General features: G+C 45.4%; 1 protein-coding gene across 3 annotated transcripts in view; it reads left to right on the top strand.

The window, feature by feature from the left end:
- Window positions 1–25426, top strand: part of LOC138663148 (zinc finger protein 271-like) — a 78140-nt gene extending 52714 nt beyond the window's left edge. The window contains exons 7-8 of one of the 3 annotated variants that reach the window (XM_069749292.1): window positions 11915–12075; window positions 24004–25426. In XM_069749292.1, the coding sequence (XP_069605393.1) occupies window positions 11915–12075; window positions 24004–25269 (1427 nt within the window). In that variant the 3' untranslated portion in view covers window positions 25270–25426. Of the gene's footprint in view, window positions 1–11914; window positions 16607–24003 lie in introns of those variants that run through there. The other 2 variants (XM_069749291.1, XM_069749290.1) reach the window with 2 other exon arrangements.
- Window positions 25427–26347: the final 921 nt, after the last annotated feature.

Here is a 26347-nt window from a genome sequence, read left to right as displayed (position 1 = left end):
CCCGCAAAAAACAAGACCTCAGATGACTCTGTGGAGCAAAATATGGAAAAATTATAGCTCTCAAAATGTGGTAACGCAAAAAATATTTTTTGCAATAAAAAGCGTCTTTCAGTGTGTGACGGCTGCCAATCATAAAAATCCGCTAAAAAACTCGCTATAAAAGTAAATCAAACCCCCCTTCATCAGCCCCTTAGTTAGGGAAAAATTAAAAAAATGTATTTATTTCCATTTTCCCATTAGGGTTAGGGCTAAGGCTAGGGTTAGGGTTGGGGCTACAGTTAGGGTTGGGGCTAAAGTTAGGGTTAGGATTTAGATTACATTTACAGTTGGGAATAGGGTTGGGATTAGGGTTAGGGGTGTGTCAGGGTTAGAGGTGTGGTTAGGGTTACTGTTGGAATTAGGGTTAGGGGTGTGTTTGGATTAGGATTTCAGTTATAATTGGGGGGTTTCCACTGTTTAGGCACATCAGGGGCTCTCCAAACACGACATGGCGTCCGATCTCAATTCCAGCCAATTCTGCGTTGAAAAAGTAAAACAGTGCTCCTTCCCTTCCGTGCTCTCCCGTGTGCCCAAACAGGGGTTTACCCCAACATATGGGGTATCAGCGTACTCAGGACAAATAGGACAACAACTTTTGGGGTCTAATTTCTCCTGTTACCTTTGGGAAAATACAAAACTGGGGGCTAAAAAATAATTTTTGTGTGAAAAAAAAAAAAAGATTTTTTATTTTTACTGCTCTGCGTTATAAACTGTAGTGAAACACTTGGGGGTTCAAAGTTCTCACAACACATCTAGATGAGTTCCCTGAGGGGTCTAGTTTCCAATATGGGGTCACTTGTGGGGGGTTTCCACTGTTTATGTACATTAGGGGCTCTGCAAACGCAATGTGACGCCTGCAGACTATTCCATCTAAGTCTGCATTCCAAATGGCACTCCTTCCCTTCCGAGCCCTCCCATGCGCCCAAACAGTGGTTCCCCCCCAGTTATGGGGTATCAGTGCACTCAGGACAAATTGGGCAACAAATTTTGGGGTCCAATTTCTCCTGTTACCCTCGGGAAAATACAAAACTGGGGGCTAAAAAAAATAATTTTTGTGGGAAAAAATTTTTGTTTTATTTTTACGGCTCTGCATTATAAACTTCTGTGAAGCCCTTGGTGGGTCAAAGCGCTCAAAACACATCTAGATAAGTTCCTTAGGGGGTCTACTTTCCAAAATGGTGTCACTTGTGGGGGGTTTCAATGTTTAGGCACATCAGTGGCTCTCCAAACGCAACATGGCGTCCCATCTCAATTCCTGTCAATTTTGCATTGAAAAGTCAAACGGCGCTCCTTCCCTTCCGAGCTCTCCCATGCGCCCAAACAGTGGTTTACCCCCACATATGGGGTATCAGCGTACTCAGGACAAATTGTACAACAACTTTTGGGGTCCAATTTCTTCTCTTACCCTTGGTAAAATAAAACAAATTGGAGATGAAATAAATTTTGTGTGAAAAAAAGTTAAATGTTCATTTTTATTTAAACATTCCAAAAATTCCTGTGAAGCACCAGAAGGGTTAATAAACTTCTTGAATATGGTTTTGAGCACCATGAGGGGTGCAGTTTTTAGAATGGTGTCACACTTGGGTATTTTCTATCATATAGACCCCTCAAAATGACTTCAAATGAGATGTGGTCCCTAAAAAAAAATGGTGTTGTAAAAATGAGAAATTGCTGGTCAACTTTTAACCCTTATAACTCCCTAACAAAAAAAAATTTTGGTTACAAAATTGTGCTGATGTAAAGTAGACATGTGGGAAATGTTACTTATTAAGTATTTTGTGTGACATATCTCTGTGATTTAATTGCATAAAAATTCAAAGTTGGAAAATTGCGAAATTTTCATAATTTTCGCCAAATTTCCATTTTTTTCACAAATAAACGCAGGTACTATCAAAGAATTTTTACCACTATCATGAAGTACAATATGTCACGAGAAAACAATGTCAGAATCACTGGAATCCGTTGAAGCGTTCCAGAGTTATAACCTCATAAAGGGACAGTGGTCAGAATTGTAAAAATTGGCCCGGTCATTAACGTGCAAACCACCCTTGGGGGTAAAGGGGTTAATATTTGACAACAATAAATTTATTGTTACGAATTGGCCATTTATGAAGGAGTCGGAGCCGGAGTCGGAACCTGATAAAATCTCGGAGTCGCAACTGTGGCTTACCGACTCCACAGCCCTGCTGGCACGGTCCCTGCAGGTCCCTGGTTCTCCAGCGCCGGCATCTTAATAATCTTTATTTTTTTTATAATAATCTTTATTTTTATATAGCGCTAACATATTCCGCAGCGCTTTACATTTTGCATACATTATCATCACTGTCCCAGATGGGGCTCACAATCTAGAATCCCTATCAGTATGTCTTTGGAATCTTCTTCCTGTATTGAGCTGTCACATGGTACCGCTCATTACAGTAATGAATATGGACCCGACTCCTCTCCCATAGGGGTGGAGCCGCATATTCATTATTGTAATACACCATGTGACCGCTCACTACAGGAAGAAGCTGCCGGCGCCGGAGAACCAGGGACACCGCGCCAGGAGCAGGTGAGTATAACGCAGTGCGCGATATTCGCCTACTTCCCGTTCTACCGTCGGCGCTGCTCCGTCTTCCCCGTCCTCTGCAGTGACGCTCAGGTCAGAGGGCACAGTGACTCGATTAGTGAGTGCGCCACCCTCTGCCTGAACAGTCAGTGCAGAGGACAGGGAAGACACATAGGCGGCTGGCGGTGAAACGCGAAGCAGGTGAATATAGCAAGTGCCAGGGGCCTGAGAGGTGAGTATGTCATTTTTTTTTTTTTTTTAATCATAGCAACAGCATATGGGGCAAATGTCTGTATGGGGCATCTTATGGAGCCATGTGCAGCATTATATTGGGCAAATAACTGTATGGAGCATCTTATGGGGCCATGTGCAGCATTATATGAAAAGGAGCCACTGTGCTCTGAAAGCTGCAAACTTATTATTTTCTGGTTGGCCAATAAAGGTATCACTCCTAGAATACTTTTGTCATTATTGGGCAGAAAGTATTCACATCAATTGTACAATAGCAGCCGAGTTTCCCTTTATCCTGAATTTTCAATTTCTTTTAGAGCCAACTAACTTCAAGAAAGATTGTGATAAACTGCATAAAACATTACACCTGTGCCATGATATATCTCTAAGCTGTGCGTGGCTGATGGCTGTAATATACATTTATTCACGCCTGCAGGAGATGTGTTGGCATGGCTCGAGCCCTGGTTTCATGGATTTACTCCGTGTTATAAGTGACATTATGTTTTCGATCCTAAGGAATTCAGATTACTGCACAATCTCTACTGAAATGAGGAGCACTAATACTTTCTCTAATCTTCTGGTCAGGACTCACAGTAGCTCCAATGGTCCACCACAAATGAGTGCAACTCCAGTTTACTGTTGAAGTTCTTCCCTCGTACATACATTGTTGTTGGGAATGTAACATATAATAAAAAAAATTTTTTTTTTACCTGTTCATTCTGTATGATAGTTTAACCCCTTCATGACCCAGCCTATTTTGACCTTAATGACCTGGCCGTTTTTTGCAATTCTGACCAGTGTCCTTTTATGAGGTAATAATTCAGGAAAGCTTCAACGGATCCTAGCGGTTCGGAGATTGTTTTTTCGTGACATATTGGGCTTCCTGTTAGTGGTAAATTTAGGTCAATAAATTCTGCATTTATTTGTGATAAAAACGGAAATTTGGCGAAAATTTTGAAAATTTCGCAATTTTCACATTTTGAATTTTTATTCTGTTAAACCAGAGAGTTATGTGACACAAAATAGTTAATAAATAACATTTCCCACATGTATACTTTACATAAGCACAATTTTGGAAACAAAATTTTTTTTTGCTAGGAAGTTATAAGGATTAAAATTTGACCAGCGATTTCTCATTTTTACAACGAAATTTACAAAACCATTTTTTTAGGGACCACCTCACATTTGAAGTCAGTTTGAGGGGTCTATATGGCTGAAAATACCCAAAAGTGACACCATGCTAAAAACTGCACCCCTCAAGGTGCTCAAAACCACATTCAAGAAGTTTAATAACCCTTCAGGTGCTTCACAGCAGCAGAAGCAACATGGAAGGAAAAAATGAACATTTAACTTTTTAGTCACAAAAATGATCGTTTAGCAACAATTTTTTTATTTTCCCAATGGTAAAAGGAAAACTAAACCACGAAAGTTGTTGTCCAATTTGTCCTGAGTATGCTGATACCTCATATGTGGGGGTAAACCACTGTTTGGGTGCACGGCAGGGCTTGGAAGGGAAGGAGCGCCATTTGACTTTTTGAATGAAAAATTGGCTCCACTCTTAAGCGGACACCATGTCACGTTTGGAGAGCCCCCGTGCGCCTAAAAATTGGAGCTCCCCCACAAGTGACCCCATTTTGGAAACTAGACGCCCCAAGGAACTTATCTAGATGCATATTGAGCACTTTAAACCCCCAGGTGCTTCACAAATTGATCTGTAAAAATGAAAAAGTACTTTTTTTTTCACAAAAAAAAGTTTAGCCTCAATTTTTTCATTTTCACATGGGCAACAGGATAAAATGGATCCTAAAATTTGTTGGGCAATTTCTCCTGAGTACACCGATACCTCACATGTGGGGGTAAACCACTGTTTGGGCACATGGTAAGGCTCGGAAGGGAAGGAGCGCCATTTGACTTTTTGAATGGAAAATTATCTCCATCGTTAGCGGACACCATGTCGCGTTTATAGAGCCCCTGTGTGCCTAAACATTGGAGCTCCCCCACAAGTGACCCCATTTTGGAAACTAGACGCCCCAAGGAACTTATCTAGATGCATATTGAGCACTTTAAACCCCCAGCTGCTTCACAGAAGTTTATAACACAGAGCCATGAAAATAAAAAATAATTTTTCTTTCCTCAAAAATGATTTTTTAGCCTGGAATTTCCTATTTTGCCAAGGGTAATGGGAGAAATTGGACCCCAAATGTTGTTGTCCAGTTTGTCCTGAGTACGCTGATACCCCATATGTGGGGGTAAACCACTGTTTGGGCGCACGGCAGGGCTCGGAAGGGAAGGCACGCCATTTGGCTTTTTAAATGGAAAATTAGCTCCAATCATTAGCGGACACCATGTCACATTTGGAGAGCCCCTGTGTGCCTAAACATTGGAGATCCCCCACAAATGGCCCCATTTTGGAAACTAGACCCCCAAAGGAACTAATCTAGATGTGTGGTGAGCACTATGATCCCCCAACTGCTTCACAGAAGTTTATAACGCAGAGCCATGAAAATAAAAAAAAATAAAAAAATTTTCTCAAAAATGATTTTTTAGCCCACAATTTTTTATTTTCCCAAGGGTTACAGGAGAAATTGGACCCCAAAAGTTGTTATCCAGTTTCTCCTGAGTACGCTGATAACCCATGTGTGGGGGTAAACCACTGTTTGGGCACACGTTTGGGCTCAGAAGGGAAGTAGTGACTTTTGAAATGCAGAGCCCCTGGTGTGCCTAAACAGTAGAAACCCCCCACAAGTGACCCCATTTTGGAAACTAGACCCCCCCAAGGAACTTATCTAGATGTGTGGTGAGCACTTTGAACCCCCAAGTGCTTCACAGACGTTTGCAACGCAGAGCCGTGAAAATAAAAAATCATTTTTCTTTCCTCAAAAATGATGTTTTAGCAAGCAATTTTTTATTTTCACAAGGGTAACAGGAGAAATTGGACCCCAGTAATTGTTGCGCAGTTTGTCCTGAGTATGCTGGTACCCCATATGTGGGGGTAAACCACTGTTTGGGCACACGTTGGGGCTCGGAAGTGAGGGAGCACCATTTGACTTTTCAAATACAAGATTGGCTGGAATCAGTGGTGGCGCCATGTTGCGTTTGGAGACCCCTGATGTGCTTAAACAGTGGAAACCCCTCAATTCTACCTCCAACACTAACCCCAACACACCCCTAACCCTAATCCCAACTGTAGCCATAACCCTAATCACAACCCTAATTCCAACCCTAACCCTAAGGCTATGTGCCCACATTGCGGATTTGTGTGAGATTTTTCAGCACCATTTTTGAAAAATCCGCGGGTAAAAGGCACTGCGTTTTACCTGCGGATATACCGCGGATTTCCAGTGTTTTTTGTGCGGATTTCACCTGCGGATTCCTTTTGAGGAACAGGTGTAAAACGCTGCGGAATCCGCACAAAGAATTGACATGCTGCGGAAAATACAACGCAGCGTTTCCGCGCAGTATTTTCCGCACCATGGGCACAGCAGATTTGGTTTTCCATAGGTTTACATGGTACTGTAAACCTGATGGAACACTGCTGCGAATCCGCAGCGGCCAATACGCTGCGCATCCGCAGCCAAATCCGCACCGTGTGCACATACCTTTAGAATTAGGCTATGTGCACACGCTGCGGAAAACGCTGCGGATCCGCAGCAGTTTCCCATGAGTTTACAGTTCATTCCCATAAACCTATGGGAAACAAAAATCGCTGTACACATGCTGCAGAAAAACTGCACGGAAACGCAGCGGTTTACATTCCGCAGCATGTCACTTTCTGCGGATTCCGCAGCGGTTTTACAACTGCTCCAATAGAAAATCGCAGTTGTAAAACCGCAGTGAAATGCGCAGAAAAACCGTGGTAAATCCGCCATAAATCCGCAGTGGTTTAGCACTGCGGATTTATCAAATCCGCTGCGGAAAAATCCGCAGAGGACCGGAATACGTGTGCACATACCGAAACCCTAACCCTAGTTCTAACCCCAACCTTAGTGGGAAAAAAAAAATTCTTTATTTTATTATTGTCTTTACCTATGGGGGTGACAAAGGGGGGGGGGTCATTTACTATTTTTTTTATTTTGATCACTATGATAGGTTTTATCACGGTGATCAAAATGCACATTGGAACGAATCTGCCTGCCGGCAGATTCGGCGGGCGCACTGCGCATGCGCCCGCCATTTTGGAAGATGGCAGCGCCCATGGAGAAGAGAGACGGACCCCGGGAGGCTCGGTAAGTATGATGGGGTGGATCGGAGCATGGGGGGGTGGATCGGAGCGCGGGGGGGTGGATTGGAGTGCAGGGGGGGTGGATTGGAGTTCAGGGGGGTTGGATTGGAGCACGGGGGTGGGATTGGAGCACGGGGGAGTGGACAGGAGGACAGAGGGGAGCGGAGCAGTGTACAGGACTGATCGGAGGACTGGGGGGGGGGATCGATGGCGGGGGCCGACCAGTGTTTCCAGCCATGGCCGATGATATTGCAGCATCGGCCATGGCTGGATTGTAATATTTCACCAGTTTTAATAGGTGAAATATTACAAATCTCTCTGATTGGCAGTTTCACTTTCAACAGCCAATCAGAGCGATCGTAGCCAGGGGGGGGGGGGTGAAGCAACCCCCCTGGGCTGTACTATCACTCCCCCTGTCCCTGCAGATCGGGTGAAATTGGAGTTAACCCTTTCATCGTATCTGCAGGGATACGATCTTTCCATGACGCCACTTAGGCGTCACAGGTCGGATTGGCACCGACTTTCATGATGCCTACGTGGCGTCATGGGTCGGGAAGGGGTTAATTTTGGTGGGATTGATCTGCCTCACTTATGTGAGTCTGTAAGTCCCTGATAGTCTTTAAAAAATACTCTCCATCTCTTCCAAATGCCTAAGATCTAAATTTAAAGTGAGCCTGTCAGCAGGATTGTGCACAGTAACCTACAGACAGTATCTGATCAGCACCATTATACTGGTTACAATGATACCTGGTGATGTAATCTGTCTTGTGGTTTTTGTTTAACTGAAAACTACAACAAAAAAAACATTAATGAGATTCTTGTGCTGGGGGGGCTGTGGGTGGGGCTTTATGTGGTGGTCTGATTTCATATTCATCTTTATTGGCTTATGGCAGGTCACTGATCCCTCACTGACCTGCCCCCCATTTTTACATAATGCATATAATAGTGTTGATATTATTGTTGATCATGCCTATAATATTTTGGCTATTGTGAGGCTTCAACATTTTTTTTACATCCAGCAAAATGACACCGATGGCGCCTGCCAGTTGCATCTATCTCTTACTTATAGATGCTACTGCACTGGCGCCACCATCGCCAGTGACATTTTGCTGGATGTAATTTATTTTCTAAGCCTCAGAATAGTCACAATATTATAGGCATTATCTACAATAATATCAACGCTATTATATGCATTATGTAAAAATGGGTGGAGGGGGCAGGTCACTGAGGGATCAGTGACCTGTCATAAGCCAATACAGATGCATAAGTAATAAGAGCACCACATCAAGCCCCACCCACAGCCCCGCCTCGGAGCACAAGAATCTCATTAACTGAAAACTAGAAATGCAGATTAAACAACAACAAGACGGATTTCATCTCCAGGTGTCAATGTAATCAGTATAACGGCGCTGACCTGACAGTGTCTGTAGGTTACTGTGCACAATCCTGCTGACAGGTTCACTTTAAGACATCTCAGCTCTGCACTATTATACAAAGTTCTTTTTAAATGTGTAATATTTCTTCTTGAAACTCATCTGACAGAAAATATTGGCCCCTAGGATAGTTTAGAGAGAGAAGTCACCGAGACCCATACTCTAATTACACCAGAGAGGTTTCACCACTAGCTATTAGTGTTGAGCATTCCGATACTGAAATATCGGGTATCGACCGATATTTGCTGTATCGGAGTTCTGATACTGAGTTCCGATACTTTTAGAATATCGAATACCGGAATCGGAAGTTCCCATAATGCAATGATGAGCCATTTTGATTTTATTCAGCCAATGAGGATCCTAAGAAGTGTGGGCACATCCTGTTAGGCATGTTAATTAATGGCATGGCTGTGATTGGCTGCTGAAATGTCATGATGCACTATAAAAGCCGCCGCCGCCATTTTGGGTTCACTCTGCTGTGAATTTACTTAGGGACAGGACGCTGCTGTTCTGACTCTGAGGGACAGTTTGAGCTAGCGATTTGCTTTATTGTGCTTTACCCAGGCTACTTTAGCAACCGCTGTGTGAGAAGCTTTCTTTTGCAACACTGTTCACGGCTGTCTGCGAGGTCTGTGTGTGTGAGTGCAGCTCACTCTGTAGTGTGTTCTGCAGCCACCTCCGGTTGTAGTCCGCTCAGCGTGCGTCACTGCCTCATACATTGTCCTTTTTTGCATTAGTTCAGCTCATTTTTCCTGATTTCTCCTATTAGTGTGTTTCCATCCGTATCCAGCTAGATTGCTTGCAAACACTATATAGGAGTAGATAGAGGAGCCTTTCTGCAGCCTTGCAGCTCTAGTGCACAGTTCTCTGCACTGTTCACGGCTGTCTGCGAAGTCTCTGTGTGTGAGTGCAGCTCACGCTGTAGTGTGTTCTGCAGCCACCTGCTATTCCATTTGATTGGGCTAAACCTCTATGCCTTTAATGTGTCCTCCACCTCCCCCAATACATTCTACATTATTCTTAGTTGTTTTCCTTCATGTAGAATTAACCTACAAGGAAAGAAAGGGTTTATTTTCATTCCGATATTTGTGTCCCATTGACTTGCATTGGTTTCCGGTATCGGAATCGGCGATATCCGATATTTTTTGGGTATCGGTCCGATCCCATCCGATCCGATATTGGAAGGTATCGCTCAACACTACTATCTACTCATTTATTACTGATGAAGACTGTTGAGGTTGATCATTTCAGTAAATGTGTTATTGTCTATAGTCACAGTTTTTGATTACAGTAGTCAGTGTCAAAAATACTCTGATTTAACCTCTTCCTGCAGCCAGTTTTGTGTTCCTAATCAGGCCCCGTTTTTCATATCTGATGTGTCACGTTATGTAGTGATAACTTTGGAATTATTCTCCAAGGATAACAGAAAACAAATGGATCTTACAAATTATTTTCCAACTTTGCACAATACCCTACATACGATTGTACTGTCTGGGCACATGGCAGTGTTGAGAAGGGAAGGAGCGCCATATAGCTATTTGAATGTAGATCTAGCTAGAATAGATTGCAGACACAATATATTGGGTCACCTGGCAGCTCAAAAGATATCCACCATGAACATGGCTGGCACTACCTTCTCTGCTTTCCATATCCCAAGGATTGCCTTGCTCATCGCCCTTTAACACCCTTACATATATCTTGACTTACACTGGGACCCCTAGGCTTGGACCATGGTGTTACCTGCTATTCTGTCGTGTTAGATGGCAAGAAGAATAGTCAGCTGGGTCAGAACCATAAGGACAGAATCAGAAGACACAAGAGTAGTCAGTAAACGGGCCACGTTCACAACAGGAAGCAAATACACAAGCCACAAGGTGAGCACAGAGGACTGAACCAGAGGAGAACAATGCTGTTTCTGGCAGATTCCTGTCATATGCTTTGGGCTTTAGTAGGGTGTGGTACTTTCCAAATGGCTGAAGTAGGGAGCAGATTACTCCAGCTGGACAGCAGGAACAGATCACAGAGGAGATTCGACACACCATATGCAAAAGCCTTAGTTAGGGTTGATCAAATAGCTTTGGATAAGTGCTTACCCGAATAGCTGCCTCGGTAACCTGGATACCTGTAGCTCTCCTGATAATGAGCTGTTCGGCGTTGCTGCTGCATGTGTCGTGGCTGTGTGACCGTTACAACACATGCATGGATAGCCCAAAAACAGGCACAGGCTCTGCATGTATGTGTTGTGACTGTCACACAGCCACAACACAGGCAGCTGGAGCGCTGAACAGATGATTATCAGGAGCGCTCCATGTAACAAGGTTCCCGAGGCAACTAATCGGTAAGCGCTATAGCTATTAAGATAAGGAGTTATGCAAAGCTATTTGATCAACCCTAGCCCCAATATAACTAAACGACAGAAAACCAGAATAGTCTAAATGCCCATAAAGTGATTCCATTTTATAAATTAATTCACTGAGGGTTATAATCTATACACACGTGGTCAAAATTGTTGGTACCCCTCGTTTAATGACAGAAAAACACACAATGGTCACAGAAATAACTTGACTGTAACAAAAGTAATAATAAATAAAAAAGTTTGTATACTCCTGTGATGCTAATTAGTGGACACACCTTGATTTAACGTCCCTTTTGTCACATTTTCAGCTGTACCATCAATTCTATCCAGGCCTATTTCATGAGTTTTTTTTTTTTTTTTATTCTGTGGAAGCATGGTTGAAAAGCAATGTCTGACGTTCATTTGTTCATTTTCATAGATTATTTTTTTATTACTTTTGTCAGATTCAAGTTATTTTTGTGACTGTTGTGGGATTGTCTGTCATTAAACGAAGGGTAACAACAATTTTGACCACGTGTGTAGGACGACTGAATATTTTGATTCCACAGCCACTTTCCAGAAATTAACATGCTGTGGAATTACACATTTGCCATTTTATTACCCAACACTTAGTGCCAAGATTGTGCTCACTATAATATTGCTAAACACAGGGATCCTAAATTTTGTTTTTGCACACTGCAAGACTCAGAAGTGAGTGGATTTTGCTGGATTGGTTTATAGAAACCCTGTTGCTTTTCAACAACCTTTGAGCCACTAATAGTGTGGGAGCCTCTGTTTTTCCATTGACAGATGATGGACCTGAGTGGGGACTTGTTTTTTGTGAGATGAGAATTGATATTATTTTCGCCTACATAACATTGATTTGTTTCTTTTGACTCAATATTTTTGAGGCAGAATGAACAAACTGTTGAACACCACGCACTACTGATTCATCTTATAAGGTTTTCTATTAGACTGTGAACTGTCATTGACTTGGTAAATTACAGTTTTTTACATAGCTTGCCATTTTTATGGACAGTTTAAGTAGAAATGTTAAAAAATATAAAATTCAAGGATATTTTATTCAAAAATAATTTTTTTCTTAGCAGATGACTGTACCCGGAGATCAGAGGGACAGCTGACATCTTCAATTTTTAAATCAGATGATCTCGAAATCCCACAGGATGCAACTGAATTGAATGCCATGACTTCAGATATACCATCATCCCTTCACAGCAAAGATCTGTCATCTGATCCTTTGAAACAGGTCCTGTCTTCTGATTTATTACTGACTACAAAGGAAAATGAAAATCATAAAATAAGCATTAAAACATCTGCTCCTAAAGAAAAGAAGTCATTTTCACATTCAGAATATGGAAATACTATAAACCATAGAACTCACACAGGGGAGAAGCCTTTTTGCTGTTCAGAATGTGGGAAATGTTTTTACCGAAAACCAGATTTGGTTGTGCACCATAGAACTCACACAGGGGAGAATTCTTTTTGTTGTTCAGAATGTGGGAAATGTTTTAACCGAAAATCAGATTTGGTTAAGCACCAGAGAATCCACACAAGGGAGAAGCCTTTTTCCTGTTCAGAATGTGGGAAATGTTTTAACCACAATTGTGATCTTGTTACTCACCAGAGAACCCACACAGGGGAGAAGCCTTTTTCCTGTTCAGAATGTGGGAAGTGTTTTAACCAGAAAACAAATTTGATTAAACACCAGAGAAGTCACACAGGGTTGAAGTATTTTTCCTGCTCAGAATGTGGGAAATATTTTAACCAAAAATTTATTCTTGTTGCGCACCAGAGAACTCACACAGGGGAGAAGCCTTTTTCATGTTCAGCATGTGGGAAATGTTTTGCACATAAATCAGCCTTGGTTATGCACCAGAGAACCCACACAGGGGAGAAGCCTTTTTGCTGTTCAGAATGTGGAAAATGTTTTTACCGAAAACCAGATTTGGTTGTGCACCTTAGAACTCACACAGGGGAGAAGCCTTTTTGTTGTTCAGAATGTGGGAAATGTTTTAACCGAAAATCAGATTTGGTTAAGCACCAGAGAATCCACACAAGGGAGAAGCCTTTTTCCTGTTCAGAATGTGGGAAATGTTTTAACCACAATTGTGATCTTGTTACACACCAGAGAACTCACACAGGGGAGAAGCCATTTTCCTGTTCAGAAAGTGGGAAATGTTTTAACCACAAATGTGATCTTGTTACTCACCAGAGAACCCACACAGGGGAGAAGCCTTTTTCCTGTTCAGAATGTGGGAAATGTTTTAACGAGAAATCAGAATTGGTTGTGCACCATAGAACTCACACAGGGGAGAATTCTTTTTGTTGTTCAGAATGTGGGAAATGTTTTAACCGAAAATCAGATTTGGTTAAGCACCAGAGAATCCACACAAGGGAGAAGCCTTTTTCCTGTTCAGAATGTGGGAAATGTTTTAACCACAATTGTGATCTTGTTACTCACCAGAGAACCCACACAGGGGAGAAGCCTTTTTCCTGTTCAGAATGTGGGAAGTGTTTTAACCAGAAAACAAATTTGATTAAACACCAGAGAAGTCACACAGGGTTGAAGTATTTTTCCTGCTCAGAATGTGGGAAATATTTTAACCAAAAATTTATTCTTGTTGCGCACCAGAGAACTCACACAGGGGAGAAGCCTTTTTCATGTTCAGCATGTGGGGAATGTTTTGCACATAAATCAGCCTTGGTTATGCACCAGAGAACCCACACAGGGGAGAAGCCTTTTTGCTGTTCAGAATGTGGGAAATGTTTTTACCGAAAACCAGATTTGGTTGTGCACCATAGAACTCACACAGGGGAGAAGCCTTTTTGTTGTTCAGAATGTGGGAAATGTTTTGTGAATAAATCAAATCTTCTTAGTCACCAGAGAACTCACACAGAGGAGAAGCCTTTTTCATGTTCAGAATGTGGGAAATGTTTTAAACAGAAATCAGATTTTGTTAGTCACAAAAGAATTCACAGAGGGGAGAAGCCGCTTTCATTTGATTAATGTGGAAAATATTTTACACAGAAATTAACTCTAAATAAACATCAGCGCAGTCACACAGGGGTGAGGCCTTTTCCATGTTCAGAAGGTTGAAAATGTTTTAACCAATAATTGCATTTTCTTAAAGTGGTTGTCCACTATTAAGGCAATCCCTTGTCATTCATCATGTTTGGCTATGTTAACCCCTTTCCCACCTTGGACGTATCGATATGTCCCTGTAACCTGGGTCATAGTGACATCCCAACGATTTTGCGCTCACACGGCCTGTGCAAGTGCGATCACCACCGGGAGTCAGCTGATTCTGACTGCTGACACCCGACACTCAGTGCCAGGAGTGGTCCCACACTGCTCCCTGTACTTTAACCCCCTAAGTGATGTGATCGAACTGACAGCAGACCGCCTCTTTGCCTTTGGATCGGAGAACCTGCAACATCTTTGTGGGTTCCTGATCGTTGCCATGTTTGTAAGGTTTGGCTCACATTTATCCTGCACTAGGCGCTGAGCGCTTACACCAATGTAAATCTCTGAAATATGTGATTCAGACAGAACCCCAGCAGAATATTCCCTATAGTGAGGAAGATGGAGGCACTGTGGACGCCATAGGACATTTGAACCTGTGGTGTCCATCTTTTTAGGACTGCATAAAAGTGCTGACAGCCACAGTTTTTTGCATCTCTGAAAAGGACAACGCTGAACAGAGCCCAGACGGAGTTCAGAATAACTCTGCTGTCTCATTAAAGTGAATAGATACCTTGGGGGATTCATCTGAATCTCGTCACTTGGAGATTTAGATGGAAGCCCCAGAGTAAGTACTCAGCATAGAGCGCTGGATAAATGTAATCCCAAACATTATGTAAAATGTTCCCAATAAAAGCTTCAAATCAATCCACAAAAAGCAAGTTCCCACTCAGGTCTGTCATCTGTTAACGTAAATATAGGGGGCTTCCATGTTACTGGTAGCACAAAGGCTCTGGAAAAGTGAAATGGCTCCATAACCTTACGAAGAAATTCAACAAATTCTGCGCTCTCAAATACAAATGCCACCCCCCCCCCCCCCCCATCTGAAGCCCACAGTGTAACTAAACCACATATAATGTCCACGTTTGGCATTTCTAAAGCAACGAGATCCCGCCTAACTTATGGGTGTGTGTCTCCAGAAGCGTGAGGTGGGCATAACGTACTGGTGCCTGCAATGTACTGATGATAGCAACATACTGGTCACTAAAACGGCAGTTTGCAATTTTGACTAGGCAGCATTAATTGCTGCTTGTTTCTGGAAAACACCCATGGAGTCAAAATCGTCACTGCACCTGTAGATAATTTCCAAGAGGGGTATATTTTCCAAAATGGGGTCACATGAGGGGGGATTCTGCTCTTCTAGCAATTGGGGGCTCTGTATATGGAGTCTGCAAGCTATTATAGCAAAATCTGCGCTCCAGGAGCCAAATAGCGCTCTGTCCCTTCAAAGTCTCTAGTGTGGCCAAGCAGTACTGTACAGCCACATATAGGGTATTGCCACGTTCAATAGAACTTGTGGGACAAATTAAGATGCCATTTTTACCCAGGGCTTGTGTGAAAATCTTAATTCTGGGGCTAAAACAAAATTTGGGTATTAAAAAAGTAGTTGTTTTTCTCTTTCGCCTCATTGGGGGACACAGGACTGTGGGTGTTTGCTTCTGCCGCCAGGAGGCTAAGTAAACGTGAAAAAAAGTTAGCTCCTCCGTCGTATACACCCTGACACTGGCTACCGGAGAATCCAGTTCATCCTTAGTGTCTCAAGGAGGCACACCTCGGTCCCGGATCCTTTGGACCTGTCACGATTCCCCTGACCACTGTCACCAATTGGTCAGGATTCCCACCGTGACCGTCACCCCTACGTCACGGATTGAGGTGACTTTAGGCCAACAGACGGCTATCACATGTGATGAAAAAACACACACAAGGCTATTGACCTCTTAGTTTACAGCAGGGGCTTATTCTAGGTATCCCACTGCTTTTCTATATACCACGAACTGCAGGGATTTATGTATATCCCGCTTACAGTTCCACTTAACACTTGCAGCTCTCTGGCGCCCCCTTACTCTCAGGTCAGATTAGGTACTGCACCCTGGGTAATTAGTCGCCAGAAAGGCTGCCTGCTATGTACTGGCTATTGGGCACGCTGCAGCGACGCGATAACTACTCCCACTCAGGCAGGAACAATAATTATTAACGCCGCAGCCGCTACAACATAACCCAAAAGTCTGCACACTTCTCGCTGCCACCAGCTTCGATTAAACGGGTCCGAAGCTAACCCAACACAGTAGCGTAATTCTCTTCAAGAGAGGGTACGTTTAGAGCATGGATGAACGAACTAATATGAAATATTATATCCCACAAAAATAATTAGGCAGTGCTTTATCAAAAATAGTTTATAAAGATGTTACAAATGAGACAATTGCAAATATGTACAAGGGTAATTATGAAATAAACAGGGTTTAAATGAGAAAAGTAACACTCACATGTTCAACGCATTGCAGGCAACCAGGCTAGTGGAGTTTTTCCCATACGTCCCAGCTCATTTGGACGTGTGCAGGGCTCTTCCAGGAGAAGACAAGAAATCCAGCAGAAAGACTGAGCTGGGGATGTGTGCAGACAGTTATAACTTCAAGGCTGTGACATCACAGAAAGGCTGGCTTATCCAGACCCTCCTCTCTCTACCTTCTGAGTAAACTGTAAACTATTTTCTCTGATTTCTATAACTTCACTACAAAACATGTCAGAGTCCTAACAAACTCATAATTCATCTTGGATTAACGTGAGCATTCTAATGAGATCAAATATGTCCTATCTGGGATACATATTTACAGAGAAATCCCTACTTCTTTACCAGATGGAGTTAGAAGCCCGAGTTTCAAGGGATGGGTAGATACACCGAGTGAGAATAAGAATATATATTTTCGTATTTCTAGCTTAAATCGTTTGCCTAATATCTAACAAAAACTAAACAAAGAATCTTTCATGAATTTTTGGAGCCACTTTTCCAGTTCTAACTAGTGAAGGTGGGAGGGGTGAGGGACTTTCCTCTGAGTCTGGAATTTACGACCCCAGGGCAATAAAACCCCCTTCTAGCATACAGTCTGTAGCCCAGAGAGAAACAAGTAGAGTCAGCTAGTGAAGGGGGGGTTTAGCCCACCTCATGAGCTGAAGAGCAACTAAACTTATATGATATTTCATACCATATCGTGACAGGACCCTTTTTTCATCGCTGCATCATATTGATTGAGGGGGCGAGCACGTGCGAGTTTCTCCACGTACCCTCTCCCCCGACGTTGGATCCCTCACCGGACTTGGCCCTGACCACCCTGAGGTACTTTAGACCCTAGGCTGTACAGGTGCCCTTAGATGTCTGTGTGACCCCCCCCCCCCTGATTCCTACACCTCTGCTCCGCTGCGGTGCTAGATGGGGTGGTGCACGGTCCCTCTCCTTATCCTAGGTTGATAATGGAGCTAGGGTTCCTACACCGTCAGTTGCCTCCCCCCGCTGGAATCTTAATATACACAGGGGGGAAAAGTGGGGCTCCTGGCACAATGCATCTTTAGATGCTGATCTACCTGGAATATAGGAAATCTCCGTCGGCGCTGCGGGTTCCTCCGGGCGTCTTTGTACAGTTAATAGCGACGACACAGTTCCCGGGGCTCCGTCGCCGCTGCGGTTCCCGGCATCTTGGCGGCGCTCTGCGGCTGGACTGTTCCTGCAGCAGCGGTGCGGTGCAGCCTTCTGGAGGCTTCAGGCTCCGGCCTGGCATCCAGCAGGCACTTCCGGGTCAATCACACCTGGGCTGCCGTCCAGCAGACCGCCCTGTGAGGCCCCGCCCCCTCCGGCGCTTCTACTTCCAGTTCCACCTTTCCTTTCCTCACCCAGGCAAAATTGAGGCCCCAGCTTCAGGCCTACTACAGGCCGCATCGCATCATGGCGGTCCCGCCCCCTGAGGTCTGCTGGGGATAAAGGTGGCACATTTGGCTCTGCAACGTGCGTTCGGTTCCGACGCTGTAATCGTGGGGACACAGGACTGGGGTAAGTGCTTCTCCCTCCAGCTGGCAGAAGCATTATTTTTTTCCCAGTCTCAGGCCCTGGGTATAGCTATTACGGATCACTATGTTTAGAAGGGTTAAATCTCACCCGGTCCTATATACCGGTTGTGTAGCTTGTCGTGCTGCATTCCCGCACGCCCAGAGTAATCGTGTTTGCGAGGCCTGCGACTCTGAATGCCCCCAGGAGGCCCCCCCCCCCTGCCGGCTCTCCAGCATTCTCTCCGGCTTCTGCCCCTCAAGCAGAGGCTGGGGCAGCTCCACCGGAATGGGTCACGTCCTTGTTGCAATCTATGGCGTCCCTAACTGAAGCAATCAAATCCCTTCAGACCCCGGCGGTCAGGGCCAGCAGTCCATCTGTCTCGGAGAGGGCCTCGGGGTCTCAGGAGCCTTCGGCCTGCAGGGGCTACGCCCGCACTAGGCAGATGCGTGGAAAGCGGATTCTCGCAGCGTCGCCATGGCCCTCAGGTGCTTCGGCATCCTGGAGCTCCGTATCACGTTCTCCTTCCCCAGCAGAGAGCGGGGAAGTTGAGACAGACTGAGTCAGAAGAGTCTCTTAATTTTGAGAATCCTGGGTTTCAGGAGTCTGTAGATACCCTGATTGAGGCTGTCAATCTGTCCCTTGGGATAGAGGACGAGCTCGCCTCATCCTCAGATCACAAAGTCTCATTTAAGCGGGCCAAACGGGCCCATAGGGTTTTTTCCTCTCACCCTGAGTTTGAGGACCTCATTCTGCGTAACCGGGAGCACCCGGACAAGCGTTTTTCGGGGCAAAAAGCCTTAAAGGTTAGGTATCCCTTTGCTACTGAGCTATGTAGTAAATGGGCAGAAAATCCTCCTGTAGATCCTCCGGTGTCCCGTTTAGCCTCTAACACTTTGCTATCTCTCCCTAATGGCTCGTAAATTAAGGACCCTACGGATCGTCTTATAGAGAGCTTGGCTCGTTCTGTTTTTGAGGCTTCAAGTTCAGCTCTTTTCCCCTCTTTTGCGGCAACTTGGGTTGCTAAAGCTATGATGTCTTGGTCAGAGTCTTTAACAAAGGCTCTTCAAGAAGGGGATTTGCCAGCAGAGCTGGCAGAAATGTCATCTCAGATAGCACTCGCTGGTAGCTATCTGATCAATGCATCCTTAGATACTGCAGACTGTGCCTCCTCTGCTGCGGCTAACGCTATTGCTATTAGAAGGGCACTCTGGTTAAGAACATGGCGGGCAGACTCTACTTCCAAAAAGTCTCTTACAACCCTACCATATCAGGGGGGTCGCTTATTCAGAGAGAAGCTGGATCAGCTTATTTCTGACTCCACAGGAGGAAAGAGTAAAGGTACCGTCACACTTAGCGACGCTGCAGCGATACCGACAACGATCCGGATCGCTGCAGCGTCGCTGGAGAGCTGTCACACAGACCGCTCTCCAGCGACCAACGATGCCGGTAACCAGGGTAAACATCGGGTAACTAAGCGCAGGGCCGCGCTTAGTAACCCGATGTTTACCCTGGTTACCATCCTAAAAGTAAAAAAAAACAAACACTACATACTTACCTACAGCCGTCTGTCCTCCAGCGCTGCGCTCTGCACTCCTCCTGTACTGGCTGTGAGCACAGCGGCCGGAAAGCAGAGCGGTGACGTCACCGCTCTGCTTTCCGGCTGACCGACGCTCACAGCCAGTACAGGAGGAGAGCAGAGCACAGCGCTGGAGCACAGACGGCTGTAGGTAAGTATGTACTGTTTGGTTTTTTTTACTTTTAGGATGGTAACCAGGGTAAACATCGGGTTACTAAGCGCGGCCCTGCGCTTAGTTACCCGATGTTTACCCTGGTTACCAGTGAAGACATCGCTGAATCGGTGTCACACACGCCGATTTAGCGATGTCTGCGGGGAGTCCAGCGACCAAATAAAGTTCTGGACTTTCTTCCCCGACCAGCGACAGCACAGCAGGGGCCTGATCGCTGCTGCCTGTCACACTGGACGATATCGCTAGCGAGGACGCTGCAACGTCACGGATCGCTAGCGATATCGTCTAGTGTGACGGTACCTTAAGTTTCTTCCTCAGCAGAGGATTAGACAGCCTTTTCGTCGCCAATTTCAGGCCCATTTCAGACCTTTTCGTAATGCTAGATGGGCCCCAGCATCGGGCTCTGCTGCGCAGGGTCAACCCAATCAGGACCGAGACGTTCGGAGCTCCTATACGGCCAACCAGGGGGGAAGAATGCGTTCCCAGTCAGCTAGATCCAGAGGATCTAGGACTCAAAGGTTTTCGGCCAAGTGACTGGAGGCCTCCTTGGAGTGCCTCCAATAGAGTAGGCGGACGTTTACTTTTATTTCACCATGTCTGGCTTCAAGTAATCCACGACCGGTGGGTGGGAGAGCTCGTATCTTCAGGTTACAAGATAGAGCTGGTCTGTCAGCCTCCTCCCCTGTTCTTCCCATCCCGTCTTCCCAGGTCCGAGTCCCACCGACAAGACCTGCACAATTCCATAGAGTCCGTTCGTCTCAGCGGAGTCATTTCTCCCGTTCCAAGGGAAGAAAGGTTTCAAGGGTTTTATTCCAACCTTTTTGTAGTACCCAAAAAGGACGGAACAGTAAGGCCTATCCTAGATCTGAAACGCTTAAACAGCTTTGTCCGCGTTCGTCACTTTCGGATGAAATCTCTTCAGTCAGTTATTGCTTCAATGGAAAAGGGAGAGTTCTTGGCCTCAATAGACATTCAGGATGCCTACCTACATATTCCCATTTTTCCTCCTCATCAAAGATTTCTCAGGTTTGCTTTAAACAACCTGCACTTCCAAGTTCACGGCTTTACCCTTCGGGCTGGCCTCCGCCCCCAGGGTGTTCACGAAAGTCATATAAACTGTGGTGTCCATTCTGCACTCCCGAGGCATAGTAGTCTTGCCATATCTAGACGATCTGATCAAAGGGCCGACCTTTTAGGCTTGCAAGGAAAATGTCAGCATTGCTCTAGACACCCTTTCTCGTCTGGGTTGGCTAGTGAATTTAAGGGTACCGTCAAACTCAGCGACGCTGCAGCGATATAGACAACGAGCCGACCTAAACTAGATCGCTGGAGCGTCGCTGTTTAGGTCGCTGTAGAGACGTCAAACACAGCAACTCCAGAACGATGCAGGAGCGATCCAGTGACGTAACTGCGACTCACTTCTCGTTCTTGCTGGTTGTTAGCTACATGTCAAACAGCCGGAGTGTACCGATCCGACACACATCTAGGGGCGTTGCAGCGTAGCCAGATAGACGTGTTTCTCCACAGGGAGACACCCAGGATGTGACGTCCTGTAATATAAACCGCAACTCTACAGCGATTCAGTCTTTCCATATTTTTTTGCGAGCTGTGTCTTCACGTTCTGCCTTTCCAGCGTCCTGTCCGGAACGACCCTCCGCCAGTTACGATCCTCTTCTCCCGGGAGCGTCCTGTCCAGGATGCCATACTCAGTATTCTGCAGGCGTCTTCATCGGATCTTTTCTTGCTCATCAACGGTATGAAATATCTTTCAGTTGTTGTTTGTTTCTTCTGTGTATAGTTATGGCTATGCAGCAATGCTTATCTATGTACTTGGTAAAATGATGTATAAAACATCTCTGGCAGCCATCTTGTGCATCTGGCAAGCGGACGCACAAGATGGAGGCACTTTAGGAGGCGGTTAGCAAACTCTTTTGCGCTGGCTGCCATTTTGTGCGCACACTATATGGAAAGGGAAACCAACTCTTTTGTGTCTGCCTTGGCTTGGCTGGCCCTGGCCTGCTCCGCTAGTTAATTAAATCAGCACACAACATAACGGTAATATAATAACATTTATTAGAAAAAAGATGAAAAAATAAACAAAACTTCCAGAAAATAACCAATAAAATTAAAAGTTTTTAAGAAGTATAAAATAAAATGGAAAAAAAATCAAAACCTCCCACGGCGGTGGGCCAACAGATGGCGTAGCGTGCGTCCCTGGAGCTTGACCTGCTGTGCAAGATCTGTCGCGGCCTCCAGCAGGCGCGCTGACGTCTTCTCCAGGCACTTCTGCCTGGACAGCAGCTCTTTCGCGGTGGGCGTTTTTGTGGATAGAAGAGGTCGGAGAGCGGACGGAGATTACGCTGCAAATACGGCATGTGTGAACATACCCTGAGATTTACTATACACTCAATTTGGTCCTGTCACAGAGGGCGAGAACGTTTTTTTTTTTCTCGCTGTCAAATGTGACATCCCACCGATAACCCCTCCCACTGTCTGTCTACTTATGGAGAAGGGACGCTGGTTGCCCCTCCCCGGAAGAGCTGCTAACCTCCCAACCCCTCGCTTGTGCAGCACCGACTAAGGAAGCAAATACATATCTGGTTAACAATTGAACACGCTGTGGGGAACCGCTCGCAGTTTTGGTCACTTACCAATTGATCCACTGCTCGCCTCTGGGGAGAACACCGCTGACTCGGGGAAAGAAGGCAAGTGGCGGAAGGGAGGTGTCGAGGATGGTGGAGGGGTGCTACCGCGCCTGGTCCTAACTGCATCTGTAATGTATACAATATTTCAGCTCCCCTCTAATGTCCCGTATGCAGTAATAAAATCGCAATGAATGATGGTTAACATACGTGATGGCCCGGGCTGTGGGCTGCCGCTGGTGGCGGATGATGGGCCCTCTGTGCCAGTGCTGGCAGATGACGACCCCTGTTCCCAGCGCCGACTCTCTACACAAAACTTAAAGAACCGCAATGTTTAGACACCAAAAGTACAGGTCTCCAGACTAAAAAAACATACCTAGGCACCATTGGCGGCAAAAGTTAGGAGCCAAATGAAATTTTGAGTCGCCAAATGTACGTACATATAAAGAAAATAGAGATCACTCTTCCCAGTGATGCTATACTCTGCATTGTCTGGGGGCTCTGGTGTTCAATGCTCTGCGTGGCCTGGGACTCGTATTATTGCATCACTATGAAGCGCCTTCCGGCAGCGCGCGTCCCTGATTCCCCCCTCCTGGCAGCGCGCGCAGGGTTGCCAACCTCCTAAATGATTTTTGGACAATCTAGCTAAAAATTTTAAATGTTTGTGGAGATTCTGGAACCCCTGACCATTTATTACGGACACCGCATTTTCCTCTTGGACAATACGGACATGAGGAAAAAGTGGCATATTTTTCCGGGAATTCCGGGACAAGTTGGCAACCACGAGCGCGAGTCTCCCGATTTTTTTTTTTTTTTTTTTTTTTTTTCCCCCCCCTCCCGGCAGCGTGCGTCTCCCGATTCTCCTATACTGGTACTTGCCACGCCTTGTCTCCGCCTGCAACTCTGCCAGATGATGTGGGGTCTTGTAGCGCAAGTCAGACCACTTTTTGCGCAGCTGCAGCGCACTGCGGCGGATGCCAAATCGCCTCTCCATGATGCGCCCAATGCGGCACAGCAGCTCCTGTTTGTGGAGGTTCCTGTGGGCTGGTGCAGTCTCCAGGCCCTCGTAATCCCAGTCATACATTTTTTTGATAAAAATTTAAGCTCTGTCTGCCCCAGAGGAGCCGAACGCTGTCTCGCCGCCATTTTGCCTGGAAAGACACTGAACGGCACCGCCCAACCACGCCCAGAGGATATCCTTGACTCAGGCGTGATGCCGCGCGATCCGCTTCGCTATAGCTTCTCCATTTATGCACAGCGTCGCGGTTGTGGCGCCGGTATACACAGCGTCGCGGTTGTGGCGCCGGCTCCAGAAATCACTTTGGCGTTCCCGGTTTCAAGCAGCAGCGCTCATCGTCCTGGTTTCAGCGGCTTGTACAGTGATTTTAGGGTACGTTCACACATTGCAACTCAGCTGCATACTGTACGTCTGTATCTGTGCAGCGTATATTCTGCATAAATTGACATGCTGCGTATGAAAAATACGCACCTGCGTACAAATACGCAACGTATTTTCATATGCAGTGTGTGAACTACTGTTATTAGCAAACAAAAGGTGTCTATGGGGAACGGCAGTTGCGTGAACGCTGCTTATTAGCCCTGCGTATTTAACGGACGTAAAATATACGGCAAATACGCGATGTGCGAATGCTACCTTACAGTATTGGATGTCTTGTGTCAGTTTAGCAAATCCTAAATACTAATTCTTTTTTTTTGGCTTTTTCAGGTTGCCATGTCTATTACAAATGTACCTGTGATTGTAGCGGCTGCGTTGTTGGTTGAAGCTCACCACCTGCAGGAGGCTCATGCGCGGAACACTCGTACTAAGCGACAGCGCCGCATGTGGACCAGACAGTGGCTGCAGAAGAGGAATCAATTGTCCCATATGGGCCTAATAAAGGAACTGCAGGAGAACAACCCGCATGATTTCAGGAACTACCTGCGAATGTCGGAGGATTCCTTTTATGTGCTACTTGCTGCTGTGGAACCTTTTATCAGGCGGCAAAATACCAGGATGCGAGATGCTGTCCCTGTGGATGAGAGACTGGCTGTCACGCTGCAGTTCCTGGCGACTGGCAGGTCTATGCAAGAATTGCATTACTGCGCAGCTATTTCCCGATCCCTGCTCAGCGTCATCATCCCAGAGACATGTAATGCAATCGTCTCAGCTTTACACCGCACTTACATGCCTTTCCCGGAGACCCAGGATGATTGGAAACAGATTTCCCATGGATTTCAGCAGCAATGGCAGTTCCCTAATTGCGGTGGGGCCTTGGATGGGAAACATGTCCGCATCACCCAACCACCACACTCCGGCTCATTTTTCTACAATTACAAGGGTTATTTCAGCATTATTCTGATGGCCCTCGTTAATGCAAACTATGAATTTATAAGTGTGGATGTAGGGATCAACGGGAGAGTATCTGATGGCGGAGTTTTGGAGCACACCGATTTTGGGGACCGCTTGAAAGAACACAAACTGGCCTTGCCGCCCAACGGCGACACTACTGAAAACATGAACTTTGTGTTTGTCGGAGACGAGGCATTCCCACTGCATCCCAACCTTCTGAAGCCCTTCTCCCAGAAAACTCTGACACCGGAGCGACGCATTTTTAATTACAGACTTTCCAGAGCTCGACGCGTTGTGGAGAATGCTTTTGGTATTATGGCAAACCGATTTCGGGTTTTCCACACTCCACTCAACATGAAACTCTCGTCTATTGACTCTGTGGTGCTTGCCTGTTGCGTCCTGCACAACTTTCTACGCCGCCGTGATGCCAGTGCATACAGCCCTCCACAATATGTAGACTCTGTTGACCCTGCAAACGGAGATGTAACCCAGGGCGAATGGCGTCTCGACGAGCACAGGGTTTCAGGCTTGGAAAGTCTTGGTTCCGGAAGGAACTCTGATGATGCGACGATTTGCAGGGAGAAGTACTGTGACTTTTTCAATGGGCCAGGGGCTGTCCCATGGCAGCATCTCCAGCAGTAGCGCAACTGTTGCCATTTCCTTGTTCCATGTATTATGGGATAAATTTTTTTTGGTTGATGTGCTCTCGTGTACCATTTTGTTGATCACCCATGCAATTCCTTTTTCTGTCTCAATGCCTGGGAGTCCGCAGCATCCTCTGCCCTAGCGCTTTCCTGATATATATATATATATATATATATATATATATATATATATATATATATATATATATATATATATATATATATATATATATATATATTTTATATTACATTCACTTATACATTATGTGAAAATGTAAACAATAAATCTAAAGAAAAGAGACCATGTCAAACTAATAAAGTTTATTGACATATTAAACCAGTAACAGGTGACAGTAACGAGAAATTCGAGGCCATGCGAACCAAATGTTAAGATCGAGCAGTTAACTGGTCGCTCAACACAAACAGTAACGATACATGCAACAAATCGTTTATTTACAGATTTTCTATGAATTTCTGTATGTATACACACTAGGCTGGCAACTCGCTGTGATTAACCACGGCCGTAAATACGGGAGGAGCCGACATCAGCAGAAGGAACGCATATGCGTCCCTCTGCTGATGAAAGCTCCTCCCGTATTTACGGCCGTGTTTTCCTACGAGTTGCCGGCCATGGGTATGCGGACCACCATTTTCTATGAATTTTGGTCCGTATACACACGGCTGGCAACTCGCTGTGGTTAACCACGGCCGTACATACGGGAGGAGCTGACATCAGCAGAAGGAACAAATATGCGTCCCTTCTGCCGATGTCGGCTCCTGCCGTATGCACGGCGAGTTGCCGGCCGTGTGTATACGGACCAAAATTCATAGAAAATTGTGGCCCACAAAACTACCGGTAAATGCAGGCCAAAAAAAAATGGCAGTGTGAACGCATGAAGTGCTTAGGAAAAAGAAGTCTCTATCGTTTTCAGTCCAAGAACACTACAGATGTTGATAGTAGGTGTCCATCTCGCTGTACTGGTGTGTGGCCGTAGAAGGTCCTTGCGAAAATTCACCAAAAGAAGGGGGTGGAGGTGGTGTCTGGAAATGATGTGGGGCCGGTCTGCAGACAGGAG

This window comes from Ranitomeya imitator, chromosome 2 (genome assembly GCF_032444005.1).
Source record: "Ranitomeya imitator isolate aRanImi1 chromosome 2, aRanImi1.pri, whole genome shotgun sequence".
NCBI lineage: Eukaryota > Metazoa > Chordata > Amphibia > Anura > Dendrobatidae > Ranitomeya > Ranitomeya imitator.
The sequence above is the reverse complement of the archived record's forward strand: the minus strand, read 5'-3'. Positions and strand labels throughout refer to the sequence as shown.